We start from the raw sequence: 13,443 nt of genomic DNA, 5'->3' as shown, positions 1-13,443 counted from the left end.
CGACCGAGATTCGAACCCAGGATCCTAGGATCCTAAGCCGGCACCATAGCCGCTAGCCCAACACCAGGGAAGTTGTTTTGAATCAGTTTTGAATCAATCACCAGTTTTGAATCCAACATTTTAGAGAATGTGGAAGTTTATTCCACAGGTTGGAAAAGAGAGGAATGAATAAGTGGAGGTGAGCAGTGATTCTGGATTTTGGGAGTTTCACCAGAATGAGATTGATGGTGGACCGCAAGCGCCCTTCAGAAGTGGGTTGGGGGGAGGGTGGAGGAGAGGGGAGTTCAAAGCTCAGAAAGGGCAGATGGTAGAGACAGAGCGACTAACTACCTGTCTGCAATGGGAAAGTGATAGACCCATAGACTTAGCTTCATCGTGAGAGATTCCAAAGATATTGAAGGCCTTGGCTTCCATGGCATCAAGCTGTGCAAGATGTGAGGCGAAGTGCCAGCCAAACCGGCCTGCCAGACTCGCCGGTGTTGAGGCAGCTCTTTGAGAATAGCCAGAAAGATATTGACTCTCATAAGCATATGATCAGATGAACCAATTGGAGCAGAAGAATATTGGGAGGCATTAGTAAGGAAGTTGGTCATCACCATCTCCACAATGAAGGATTTACCATTGAGAGAATTCCTGGGTGAAACCTGTTTGTCAGCTTTTCTGCCTGCTCGCACATTCCTTGTCTACTCGGCCTACTTGGTTCCCTTGTCCTATACTTGGCCCACTTGTTTCCCTTGTCCTATCCTTGTCCACTCGGCCTACTTAGTTCCCTTGTCCTATCCTTGTTTCTTCCTGCTCGCATGTTCCTTGTCTACTCGGCCCACGTGGTTCCCTTGTCATATCTGTATATCCCTATTTAAGCGGCTTGGACGTCCATGCCTTCCTTTTTTCCTTCCTCACCTGTACACCAACTATCTTTGCCACATCGCTGTGTCAATGTCACCCCTCTCTCATTCAGCTCTTCCTTTAGCCTCATTCTCTGTATAACGACTAATGACACGGCTGTGTGTCTTTTCGGTTGGAGGAGCAGAGGAGTTTTATTTTTATTTGTTACCCAAAGTTTTATGTTTTTGTCTTGTTTATGCTTTGGAAAAAGGGAACGGAAAACAAACAAAAAAAAAATTCATTTTTCTTCGAGATTTTCGTTTTTCTCAAAAAAGGTATGGGATTCCTTTTTCCATGTTTTGTTGGACTAACCCCAACAGCTCTTGTATGCAAGTTATTGTGTGGCTGTATTGTTGTGCTTGCTCACATTGTTGCCTTTGGTGGATGTGCAGCAGGGCCAAGCGGTGAGTTGGGAGAGAAGGAAATGTTGGAGAATCTGGAAGAAGTACTTCTGGAAGGAGATCTCTTAGAAGTGACCCTTAATGAGACGGAGCAACTTTGGCGAATGTTGCGCTCACTGCAGCCTGCCCCTTGCCAAGTGATTTACTTCAACCAGGTGAGCACTGGGCAGCCATTTGTTTTTGAATCCTTTGTTTCCTAATTTTGGCTGACAACAATATCGTTTACGTTGCTGGTGTTGGGAGGTTAACCGCTCCATGAGATTATTGATATTTTTGAAGCAAGGCATTGTGGGATAATGAGTCCACTACACATGGGCTAACCATCCACTTCAGCAAAGCCATGGAGTTACTATAAGCAATTAAACAGTGGTTTAAGGTCCAGGTGTCCACTTAACGCTTCACAACTAATTCCATAATACCGTAGAGCCCTCCTGCAACATTGCCGAGATCTACCAAAGCTGGCAGTTCTGACAATTGGCACCTTTCATTACCAATTGATCAGGATTTCATCTCTCCACCAATGATCAATATGTTCGAAATCGGTGGACATTTTGCACAATGCAACATTGGTCGAGGACAATTCCACCATCATTAGCAACTCTGAAGTTTCCCAGTGTGTTGGAACTGGTCAGTGGGATTGTGAAGAAACTATTGGAGACAACATTGGTGATGGAAACGCTTTCGGGGGAATTGTGGAGCAGTATCGTTTTGAGCCTTGTGCGAGAGATTCAGATGAACATGGTGTTAGTGAAGGTTGGTGGTGTTATGTTCGTGGTGACGATTAAAACGCCGGTCACATGTTCATTACAGATTGGTGGGGGTTTTTTTCCATTCAATTGACGGTTGATCAGGGATTTTGTATTCATGGATAAAGCAGTTATATTACTCCAAAAGAAATACGGCACGGACACACCCAGGCACACTCGGACACCGTCGAAAAAAAAAAGTTGACAATGCCTTGTCCCACCTGCGCAGGCTGGCCCGGTGTGCTGTATGTTACAGGATCTTCCAGTGTCATCCTTTCCGAGGACGCTATTTGTGTCTTGTCGTGCCGTGTTGATGTCCCGCCCCAGTGGAGTGGAGGTGTGGGGAGATCGTTGGTATTGTTAGCTAGGGTGACGGTTGATGGGGGATTGCGGAGGGGGCGGTTGTGGTTGGGGGGGGCGAGGGCGAGGGTCATTTATCTTCAGTAATGGTTATTCAGACCTCATGGACTTTTGCAGCAAGGGCAAGTACTGACATTCCTGGAACTTGTTTTAAGAACTTTTGCTGGCCTTGGTTTGGACTTCACTTGACTGTTCCGATACTTCATTCCGATGCTCGATGAAATTTTGATGGCATACTTCCAGAATCGGTATGAATGGAGGTACTGTGCCCAGGAGACGATATACTTGTAAGTAATGGAATTGCCAACAAGAATCCCAGACAATCCAATGGAGCATATGTGAAACTTTCCAGGATGTTGTGTTGAGGACTGCTTTAACCCTTCACTTAACTTAGATTGACCAACGAATGGAATAAAAATTATCATCGGCATCTGATTGGAAGTAGGCCACACATACAGCAACTGCATCCGTTCGGGGACCTCGTATTTGATATTGATATACTTGGTAGCACATATACAGTCACATGAAAAAGTAAGTACACCCCATGTAAAGTTTTAGCTTTTTCAACATATTTCAACATACAGCTATTTGATCTTCATTTCAACAATATTGATAGATAAAGGTGATATAATATAACAAATATCATGAAACATTTACATTTTGTAGTCCATTGTACAATTTAAATAAACGTAAATGCAAATTTCGCATGTGGAAAAAGTAAGTACACCCTTGGCTCTAATAGGTGGTAGTGCCCCCTTTGGCAGAAACAACCTCAAGTAGGCGTTTCTTATAACTGTCTACCAGTCTCTGACATCGACTGGCAGAAATTTTTGCCCACTCATCCATGCAGAATTCTTTCAGCTGTGCGATGTTTGAGGGGTTTCTTGCATGCACAGCTCGTTTCAAATCCCCCCACAACATCTCGATGGGATTTAGATCCGGGCTTTGACTTGGCCATTCCAGAACCCTCCATTTCTTTCTTTTCAGCCATTCCTTGGTGGATTTACCGGTATGTTTAGGGTCATTGTCATGTTGCAAGGTCCACCTTCAGTTGAGCTTCAACTTTCCGACAGATGGCCTCACATTATCCTCAAGCACCTTCTGGTACAATGAAGAATTCATAGTGGATTCTATGATGGTGAGCTGCCCAGGCCCTGACGCAGCAAAGCTGCCCCAGACCATAATATTTCCACCACCATGCTTTACAGTTGGTATCAGGTTCTTGTGGTCAAATGCTGTCTTTGGTTTTCGCCAAACATGTCTTCTGGTACTGTGGCCAAATAGCTCTACCTTTGACTCATCTGTCCAGAGCACATTGCTCCAGAAGTGCTGGTCTTCGCTGAGGTGTTCATTGGCAAACTTTAGTCTTGCCCTGATGTTCTTTCTGGACAGCAAAGGTTTCCTCATGGCACACCTCCCATGTAGATCAAATTTGTGCAGCCTCTTTCTAATGGTAGACTCGTGCATTTTGACATCAACAGTGGCAAGAGCTACCTGCAGGTCCCGTGATGACATTCTGGGGTTCTTAGAGACTTATTTCAGCATCTTGCGGTCTGCTCTCGGGCTGAACTTGCTGGGGCGGCCTGGCCTGAACAAGTTGGCAGTTGTTTGGAATCTTCTCCACTTGTAGATGATCTTCCGGACAGTCGAATGATTGATTTCAAATTGTTTGGAGATCTTTTAAAATCCCTTCCCAGACTCGTAGGCATCGATAACCTTCTTCTGAAGGCCTCAGAGAGCTCTTTTGATCTAGGCATGGTGATGCCGCACACTTAAACAACAAAGAGCAAACCAAACTAAATGTCTGAGGTTTAAATAAGACAGGTTCCTCCAAGATCCTCTCTGACGATGTTCTAATCATTTGCACCTGAGCTGGTGCACCTGATTCTAATTTTAGGTATTTGAAGTAGTGATAAATGTAGGGGTGTACTTACATTTTCCACAACGAAATTTGCATTTATGTTTATTTAAATTATACAATGGACTACAAAATGTAAATGTTTCATGATATTTGTTATATTATATCATCTTTATCTGTCAATATTGTTGAAATGAAGATTAAATAGCTGTATGTTGAAATATGTTGAAAAAATCAAAACTTTACATGGGGTGTACTTACTTTTTCACGTGACTGTATGTTATACATGGTCTTGGCTCATGGAAGAGTTAGGAGACAGAACAGATCAGGACACAACATGGCAAAGGGAACAGACAGGGAAAGTGCCAACAGCAGGGAGTAAGGAGTAAGGAGAAAGTAGATGGAGATGGGCAAGCACGGGATGCAGGTAACGATGAGGGGTACGGGAAAACGCAAGAAGTGGACAAGATGGAAACATAAGTAAAATATTGGGATGGGTGGTGGGAGGTTTATTGGGTATAGAAAAGATCTTTGTTTTAGATGGGGGTTGACCTGACATGGTCGTGAACATCTGTCTTGAAGACCCGGAAGGAAGAATGAGATTGAAGAGAGTGTGGAAGGCGGTTCCACAGGTGTGAAAAGAGAGGACTAAATGAGTGGAGGTGAGCAGTGATCCTGAATTTAGGAAATTTCACGAGGAGTTGGGGTTGGGGGTGGACCACGTGCATCCATCCTGCAGATACATGGGGGGAGGGGTGGTGAGCGTCAGAGCACGGAGAATCCAGAGCAAGACCAGAAATGAGGCAGAAGACAGAGACCACCGACCTGTCGGTGATGGCGAAGTGATAGGCCCATAGACTCAGCTTCATCGTGAGAGATTCCAATGATCTTGAAAGCCTTGGTTTCTGTGGTGACAAGCTGAGCAAGATGTGAGACAGGGGAGCCAGCCCAGAGGGGAGAGCAGTACTCCATCAAGTTGCGGATGAAAGCCTTGTCGGTGGATAGGAGCTCAGGTGTGCCAAGAAAGGACTTTGCAAGATGGAGGATGCCCAGTCAGCATCTGGCTTTGGAGGCCAACTTTGAAATGTGGTTTGCCCAAGAAAGATCATGACTGAGAGTTAGACCCAGGAGGTTGAGTGACTGAACTTCTTTGAGAGGATTGTTCAGAAAGTAGATGGGAGGGTTTGCGGAACGGTCCTTTTGGAGAGAGAGGGTGAGTGTGTGGGATTTATTAGGATTGAAAGACATATTCCAAGTGTTTGACCAGTTTGTGATTTTTGTCAAGGTCTGAGAGAAGGAATAGGCTGTTGCCTGTCTGTCATAAGAATGAGGAATCTCATGGCAGAGAGTGGAGTCATCGGCAAAGAGATAGAGGATTTTCCAGAGAGCCAGTGTCATCATTGATGAAGATTAGGAATAGGATGGGGCCTAGAACCCTGCCTTGGGGTACTCCAGTCTTACTGGGGAGAGGAGATGTCCATTTGGTCCATTTGAGTGCCACACGGCTACGAGAGAAGAGGAAGTCAGTAATCCACAAGTGGAGTTGGCCTTGGATTCCATAAGCAGACAGTTTTGAGAGCAAGGCCAGACTATCGAAAGGTTGAGATATGTCCAAAGAGGCAGCCCTGATCTCATGTCTGATATTGAAGGCCTCCATCCATTGTTGGGAGAGTAGAAGCAGCATGTCGAAGGTGGAGTGACCTGGTCTGAATCCGAAGTGATGAACTGAGATGAGGCTGTTGGTGAGAAGGAATAATTTTATGTCAATTGTGATAACAGATTCCATGACCTTGCCAATGATTAGAAGTAAGTTAATTGGTCTGTAGTTGAGGGGATGCAGTTTTTGCACCTTTTTATGTAATACTGTGATGTTGACTGATTTCTAAGAATATGGAAGATGGCCTGTGGTAAATGACAGGGTGAATAGGGAAGAGAGAGGAAGTGCAAGAGCAGCAGAGCGGATTTTTAGGAAGCAGCATGTCTGATGCAGCATGTTAGGAAGCAGCAGGAAGCAGCTGATGCTGTCTGGTCCAGTTGCAGAATCAGAGTCCAGGTTTCCCAGAAACTTTTCAACCCTCTTTCCAGAAGAAACTTAGCTCTTTCACGAGCCTCGATGAATGAATGAATGATCGTTTTAAAGCCATTTTCCCCCGCTAGAGTGGGGGTTAGCCTTGCGGGCCCCATGACCTCATGGTTCCCTGTTTGAGGCAATGTTTTTATGGCCGGATGCCCTTCCTGACGCCAACCCTTAGTCGCCTCTTACGATGCGCAGGGATACGGTGTACCTATTCTAGATCGGGGTACACACCGGGATCATTCATCCCAGCAAGCTAGTACTCAATTTGCCGACCTCGGAAGGTTGACAGGCTGAGTCAACCCACCTGGTGTTAATTCAGTGATCGACCGGGATTCAAACTCAGGATCCTAGGATCCCAAGCCAGCACCCTAACCGCTAAGCCAACACCAACACCTCGATCTTGTATACAAAAATAAAATAAAACCCTTTCGGATGCAAAAGACGCAATTAAATTTTGGTCCAGGTGGCCAAAAAAGATACCACCTATTTTTTGTGGGGGAGGGGGGGGGGGGAGGGGTTGGAGTGAAATCTGGACTCACTTTGATCCCCACTACCTCTCCCATACACCCCTTCAGATCCCAAATTTTTTTAATGCCATGAACAAACTTTAGTACACCACGGGTGATGGAGGTTGTGATCAAGTTTCATTGAAGTTGTGTGTGTAGTTTTGGAGATGATCTGAGTGTTTACACACACTGAATGACCAACTCAGTCACTCACCGACACCACGCAATGCTAATACCTCACCTGAACTACGTTCCAGGTGAGCTGCAAAAACGTGGGATATTGTAACCGACTCCGTCTGTCTGTCGTCCACGTTATCTCCTAAACAGTTGAGCCTGGATTCACCAAACCTAGTAGTTATTAATGATCACCACATGGCAAGAAGGTGAGAGAGTATCATTTTTGGCCTTGCCCAGGGGGTGGGGACTTGGGGTCACATGGGTCTGTCTATATGGGAAAAAAAATGCAACTCAAAATTTTGATATTGGGTCAATCCTTGTTGAACTTTGTCTTTCAACTTTGCTTTTGGTAGGAAACGTGGGGATTTGCGATGGCGCGCCATTGTCGCCCTAGTTCGTATATCGTCATCTTACTATAATAATTCACCAAATGTCCGTCTGTCCGTTCGAAGGTACCGCAAAAACGGCTGAACCGATTGCAACGATATTTTGGGTGGGTATTCCTGGGACCCCTGGGAGTAAAATAGGCTATATTGTTTTTCCAAATTTTCCAGTTTTTCCAAACACGATGGAATAATATTTACCGATATGAACAGTGATGTGGCTTTTGTTGAAATTCTACAAATACTGTTTAGATTTTGATGACAATTATCAACCTGCTGCAAATGCGGGAGTGGACAGATGACGGCAATGTGCGGGTTTGATAATATCCCAATACAATGGTCATTCAATCGTAATGTTAAATCGTTAAACGTGTTAATCATTTTGTTGAAGTATCAATTGATGATTGGAATTGGGTGAATACAATTACGATTTTGAATTCGTAATTGTATTCACCCACCCATACGGAACTTCACAATCAGGATTTAAATATTTGTTTGTGTCACGGATGTTGTTAAAAGTTTATTTTTTATATTAATGTTATTTAATTTGCGATTGGAGTTATTCTGTTTGGAATGAAAAAAAGATATCGAGCGCAAATGAATGACGAAATGCCGTGACGGTTTCTACTTTCTAAACGTGAATTCGCGGATCGCATATGCAGATTCGCCATTGACTGGGTGAGGAACAAATGTACCCGTTTGTTTACGAACGGGTACGTTTTTCATGGAAGTCCTTCACGAACTTGCTGTCCATGTCTGACGTGCGACTGAAGGTGCCACAGGAATGTGGAATTTATTGGTTTCATGATTTAGCATTCGCCGTTTCTGCATTGTCTGTTTGCTTCTGGCCTCCCACCCGTGCGTAACACCGATATGAACCTCTCCCATACCTCTCCCATAGATAGCACGGGTACCTCACTAAGAAATTAGAACACGCCGTTAATAGTTTTCTTGCCTTTAGCTTTGTCCAGCAGCGCAGCTTCGTGAAACGAATGTACACTATATGATTGGTCAATAATAATTGCTTCGGAGTGCGTGAGATCTGATTTAAATAACTCTATTTCCTGCGTTTGTTCTGCCCAGCCTGGCTCGACATCCGCTGCCAAGGCCAAGACGCGGGACAGGCAGCAGCAATACAAGCGAAAGCCACATTCGGGTCAAGATGACGTCGAAGAATGCGGCGACGGTGAGGAAGGTGTAAAGAAGATCAAAGAGGAGCCGGAAAATGAAAACTACGGCAACTCTGTCGAACCGGCAACAGGAAGGGCGGGCGATGACAAAAAAGGACTGGAGACGTGAGGTCGCTCGAGGTGTAAAAATTGCTGCGCCGGAACTCCAAACAAACGAGGACCAGGAGTCGGAACAAGCAAACCCCCCAAAAAATAATTTAATATTTCTGCATCTTCTGCTTTATTTCTGTCAGAAAAGTTGTTTTGCAGTCAAGACATTGTCCACTTGGATCAGGGTGAGTTAGCTGCTGTACACTAGAAGCTGTACATGTTATGAATTTGTTTTGAGCCATATCTGTAAACATGGATGTTGCTATGCATGTACAGGCATTCCGGGAAGGCCTCACGGCACATACTTTGATCGGCTGCACACGTTGCAGAAAACTTGTATTTATTGTAAAATTAATAGGTTTTTTTTGTAGCTTCTGAGAACACGGCGGATGTTGTATTCAGGGAAGTTGCATGTACTCGCATGTTATGCGGTTTAAATTGACCTTTGGACCAACAGAAAAAAAAGAAAAAAAAACTCAACTCCCTTTGACTTTCCGAGCACTCCAAATTCACAAACCTTTGTTTTCTAAACCTGTGCAGATTTTGCCTTTAAAAATACACAATCTGCCTTTATGACTTCACTCTGTTTAAAACATTAAAGAGGGAACAGCTGTTGCACTGCATGGAATGAACTTTATTTATCATAAGTTACTATGGGTACGTTTCCATGTCATGGCACACGCAAACAAAACAAGGAACATATTCCAAAGTCTTTAGGCCATCCGGTCCTGCAGAAGCCGCACGACATTTTGCACGACATCAACGGAGGTAGCTTCGCCGCCGATGTCCGGGGTGTGGACCTGCGGGACCAGAGGTGCAGCAAGTGAGATGACAAATCATGACTATTTACACATATGTGCCTTTACATGGAAATGGTGGAACTTCGTCGGTGCCTGGATCTGTGTCATGCTCTCGGTGACACAACCTCCTCTAATCTTAAAACGTAATGTCACCAATTGTAACTCCGCAAGCCGACACACAAGTTCTATATTGTGACGTCAGCATTCAAGAGGCAGCTTAGGGGGAAAATGGAAATGACGAATATCAAATTGGTTTTCTTTTCCTAAAAGTTATGGTGGTTAGTTTAAAAAAATAAAATACTACCACTTATGTTACCACCCCTTTGATTAATGAGTCATGTGGTTAAATAAATACCTCATACCATAGAACTACTTGGGTTTTTTGTGGAGGGTTGGGGGTTTATCGGGTGTAAAGCTCGTGGAAGACCTGCGCCAACACGAAACACCAGACTTGACTTTCACACAAAAAGCCACTGAGCTTGATGGAACTGATGCATTCTGGGTACCAGCAAAGTCATCTTCGCTGGTACCCAGAACATTGCTTTACTCTCCGCACGCAGCAGGGAAATCGAGAAGGAATTTCTTCCTCAACATGGATTTTAATCTTCGGGGGTTTTTGCGTATTCTGTTCTTACCAAATGCTGAGAATCAACGAAGAAAGCAGAATTTTGTCTTTGATACGATTCGGCCAGAGTACGAACCACCGACCTTCCAGATTCAGAGCAGCTCCAACCATGACACAACCGAGGCTATTAACAACGTGAGAATGCATGAAGCACCTGGAAACACCTGATTTGTTCATCCCCAACGATGCTTTATTCCTTCACATGATACTGCTCTTACCTTTTTGTCCCCCGTCGCACCGCGGAGCGAAAGGGGGACTATGGTTTTCCCCTCCATCCGTGTGTCCGTCCGTGCGTGCGTGCGTACGTAAGCGAAGGACTGAATTCTAATTTGGTGTGTGGGTGCAACCCACGTCAAAATCAAAGATGGCGGCCGCCATGTATGTCTGACGCCATGTATGTCTGAACCTTGTGAGCGGAATATCTTGAAAAATAAGCGAAGTACCAACTTCTAATCTGGTGTGTGAGTGTATCTCAGCATAAGGAAGAACGCTATTGAAAATTGGGTCACCACGTCAAAATTCAAGATGGCCGCCTTGCGTCTTCCACTTTGTCAACTCATCATTTCACGACGGGGACCTAGGCGTAACGCTTGTTATTGCAAGGTTCGTGTGTGATGACCTTTGAAACATTCTTTACATGTCAAACAGGGTTTGGCCCAGGGGGTGGTGATGGGCTCATCTCTTCCTGAAAATTCTCCAGGGGAAGGCAATTTATATCCCCCACTCATCCCAAAAATCTTTATTTTGTTTAATTTTACGGCTAATTTTTTTTTTAAATAGAGTTCATGGAACACCTTACCCTACGCTGTCTATAAGCGACAAATTTGATTGGTCGTGATGTAAAATGCCATAATCTTTTGGCCAAGGACTGCTAAACGGAAGGGTTTAGAAATTGCCAACAAGGTGATTTGTGTTCTTCACGGCACAAGTATATAATTAAATTTAATAAAGAAGGATTTTAAACTTTGTATAATTTTTTCCAAAGGAAGTTTACTGCCATTGTTGCAGTGGCTTTTATACCACTTAACACGTTACATTAGCTATTTGTACCTGTTTTTGGTGTCCTACATCGTAAAACAGGAAGTTTCCTGTTTGGAATGATTTTCAATTGTTTGACTGCCAGACAGAGTAAAATATAGTCTCTCTCACTCCTGCACGTGGGATCGGGGTATTAAACTACAGGTTCGTTTTCCGATTAATGTTAAAATATATAACATTCAATTTAAATCAAGTTGTTCCTCGGTCATATAAACGGATATTTGTAAACAGACAGCGGGTGAACCAGTTGCTTAACCTCACTTTTCGTTTGCGCGGAGTGACGAGGTGCTAGCTCAAAAAATTCCACAACTTAATGACGTCCATGGATGGTGAAAGGTGTACCGTAAAATGGGGTGAATAGGGACACAAACTGAAAAAAAGTTTGGAAACCTTTTTCGCTGAAAATTGATAACCATACTGATTTGTTGATATTTGGGTTGAAAGTGTTCTCTTGTTTTTAAAAAAAAAAGCAACTTATAGTCCCTATTAACCCCATATATGGGTTAAATGGGATTTTTATGGCTGTCCCTATTCACCCCGTTTTACGGGTGAATAGGGACAGCCACTAAAACAAAAAAATAATAATCAAGAAATAGGGACAGTTGGGAGAAACTTTTTATCCCATTTTTTTTTTCATTGGCACCGTGGTTTATATTATGGGTGCATATTATGTGCATCCATCTGAGCTATCAATTTAGCAATAAGTTGGAAACTCAGGATTGTTTCTTGATTATTGTATAAGTGACTGTCCCTATTCACCCGTAAAACGGGGTGAATAGGGACAGCCATAAAAATCCTATTTATTCCTATTTAACCCATATATGGGGTTAATAGGGACTATAAGTTGCTTTTTTTTTTTTTAAAACAAGAGAACACTTTCAACCCAAATATCAACAAATCAGTATGGTTATCAATTTTCAGCGAAAAAGGTTTCCGAACATTTTTTCAGTTTGTGTCCCTATTCACCCCATTTCACGGTACCTCATTCTACTGTCGTCTGAACAAACTCCTCTCCGACTCCTATCCGGCCTAGCCCCCCTCCCCCACCCCAGCTCTGTTTGTGTTCTGTCCCCCAAATATTCCTTCAGGTCGCACAAGATCTGCCATGATTAACTCTTATGGTTAAACTGCCAAAATCAAGACTCTGCTCACCTTCACTCCTTCATTCCCCTTTTCTCCCGCCTCTGGAACAAACTCCCCCACTCCCTTCAATCCCACCCCTCCCTCCAGGTCTTTAAAACAGCCGTTCACCATCTTCCCCCATCCAAAACCTTGATCTTTTCTACCCCCGTTAATTCACCCCAGATCCACTTTTCTGAAATACCAACTTCTTTCCTGGAAGTCCTTGCAGTGTCCATGTGTTTTATACCTCTCCCAACCTGAGTTCAGTTCACCTGATTGCTGCCTTTTGTGCGGCTATGTTTATATTGATCAACCCTCAAAATTCTCAGTGACCATTTGGAAGGATGTGAGGTGAGACGAGACGCACCTGCATTTCGCCGATCGTCTTGATCACAGCATCTCTGATGAGCAAAGCCAAGTCATTCAACCTGCCGAACACAATTCCACGCTACAGCTTAAACAAGTTGTGTCTGCAACATGAAATACTCTGTATGGATACTCCCAGTACGACTACAATGTTACTACAGAATTATCATCGATGTATTCAGATAATGAAAATCGAGCAACTTGAAAACGTTACAGATAGAAAACAAAATGTTGGAAGACATGACCGATATCGCTATATAAACAAGGTCTTCAATGAACAGGATTTCCCATGGTAATGTTACCATGGTTACTGCTAAACACAGCTTTCCTTGACTGATCCAATTTGCAAATCACATAAAAAAAACAAGCACGATACGACTACAGCGTGACTCGACTACAATGTGACGACAGTATGACTACAATGTGACTACAGTATAACTACAATGTGACTACAGTATAACTACAATGTGACGACAGTGTGACTACAGTATAACTACAATGTGACTACACTACGACTACAGTATAACTACAATGTTACTACAGTATAACTGCAATGTGACTGCAGTATAACTACAATGCGACTACACTACGACTACAGTATAACTACAATGTGACTACAGTATAACTACAATGTTACTACAGTATCTATCTATAATTCCAGTAATCTCTGTGTGTATGTTTGTATGTTTGTATGTCTGTGACCGCTGTTTCTCGACAACCACGGGTCCGATATACTTTAAACTTGCCAGGTATATTGCTGGGGACCCGAGGATGTGCCTTTTCAAGGTTTCATATTAATCGGACAAGTAGTTACCGAGC

The 13,443-nt window shown here is 43.6% G+C and overlaps 1 protein-coding gene across 1 annotated transcript in view; it reads left to right on the top strand.

Moving 5' to 3' along the window:
- LOC137424414 (lysine-specific demethylase 5C) overlaps window positions 1–9,288 on the top strand; it is a 192,450-nt gene extending 183,162 nt beyond the window's left edge. Inside the window, exons 27-28 of the mRNA XM_068111843.2 lie at window positions 1,278–1,441; window positions 8,477–9,288. Coding sequence (XP_067967944.2) covers window positions 1,278–1,441; window positions 8,477–8,692 — 380 coding nt within the window. The 3' untranslated portion in view covers window positions 8,693–9,288. The remainder of the gene's footprint in view (window positions 1–1,277; window positions 1,442–8,476) is intronic.
- The last annotated feature ends 4,155 nt before the right edge of the window (window positions 9,289–13,443 follow it).

The sequence above is a fragment of the Myxine glutinosa genome, chromosome 4 (genome assembly GCF_964187855.1).
Source record: "Myxine glutinosa chromosome 4, kmMyxGlut1.1, whole genome shotgun sequence".
In the NCBI taxonomy this organism is placed as follows: domain Eukaryota; kingdom Metazoa; phylum Chordata; class Myxini; order Myxiniformes; family Myxinidae; genus Myxine; species Myxine glutinosa.
The sequence above is the reverse complement of the archived record's forward strand: the minus strand, read 5'-3'. Positions and strand labels throughout refer to the sequence as shown.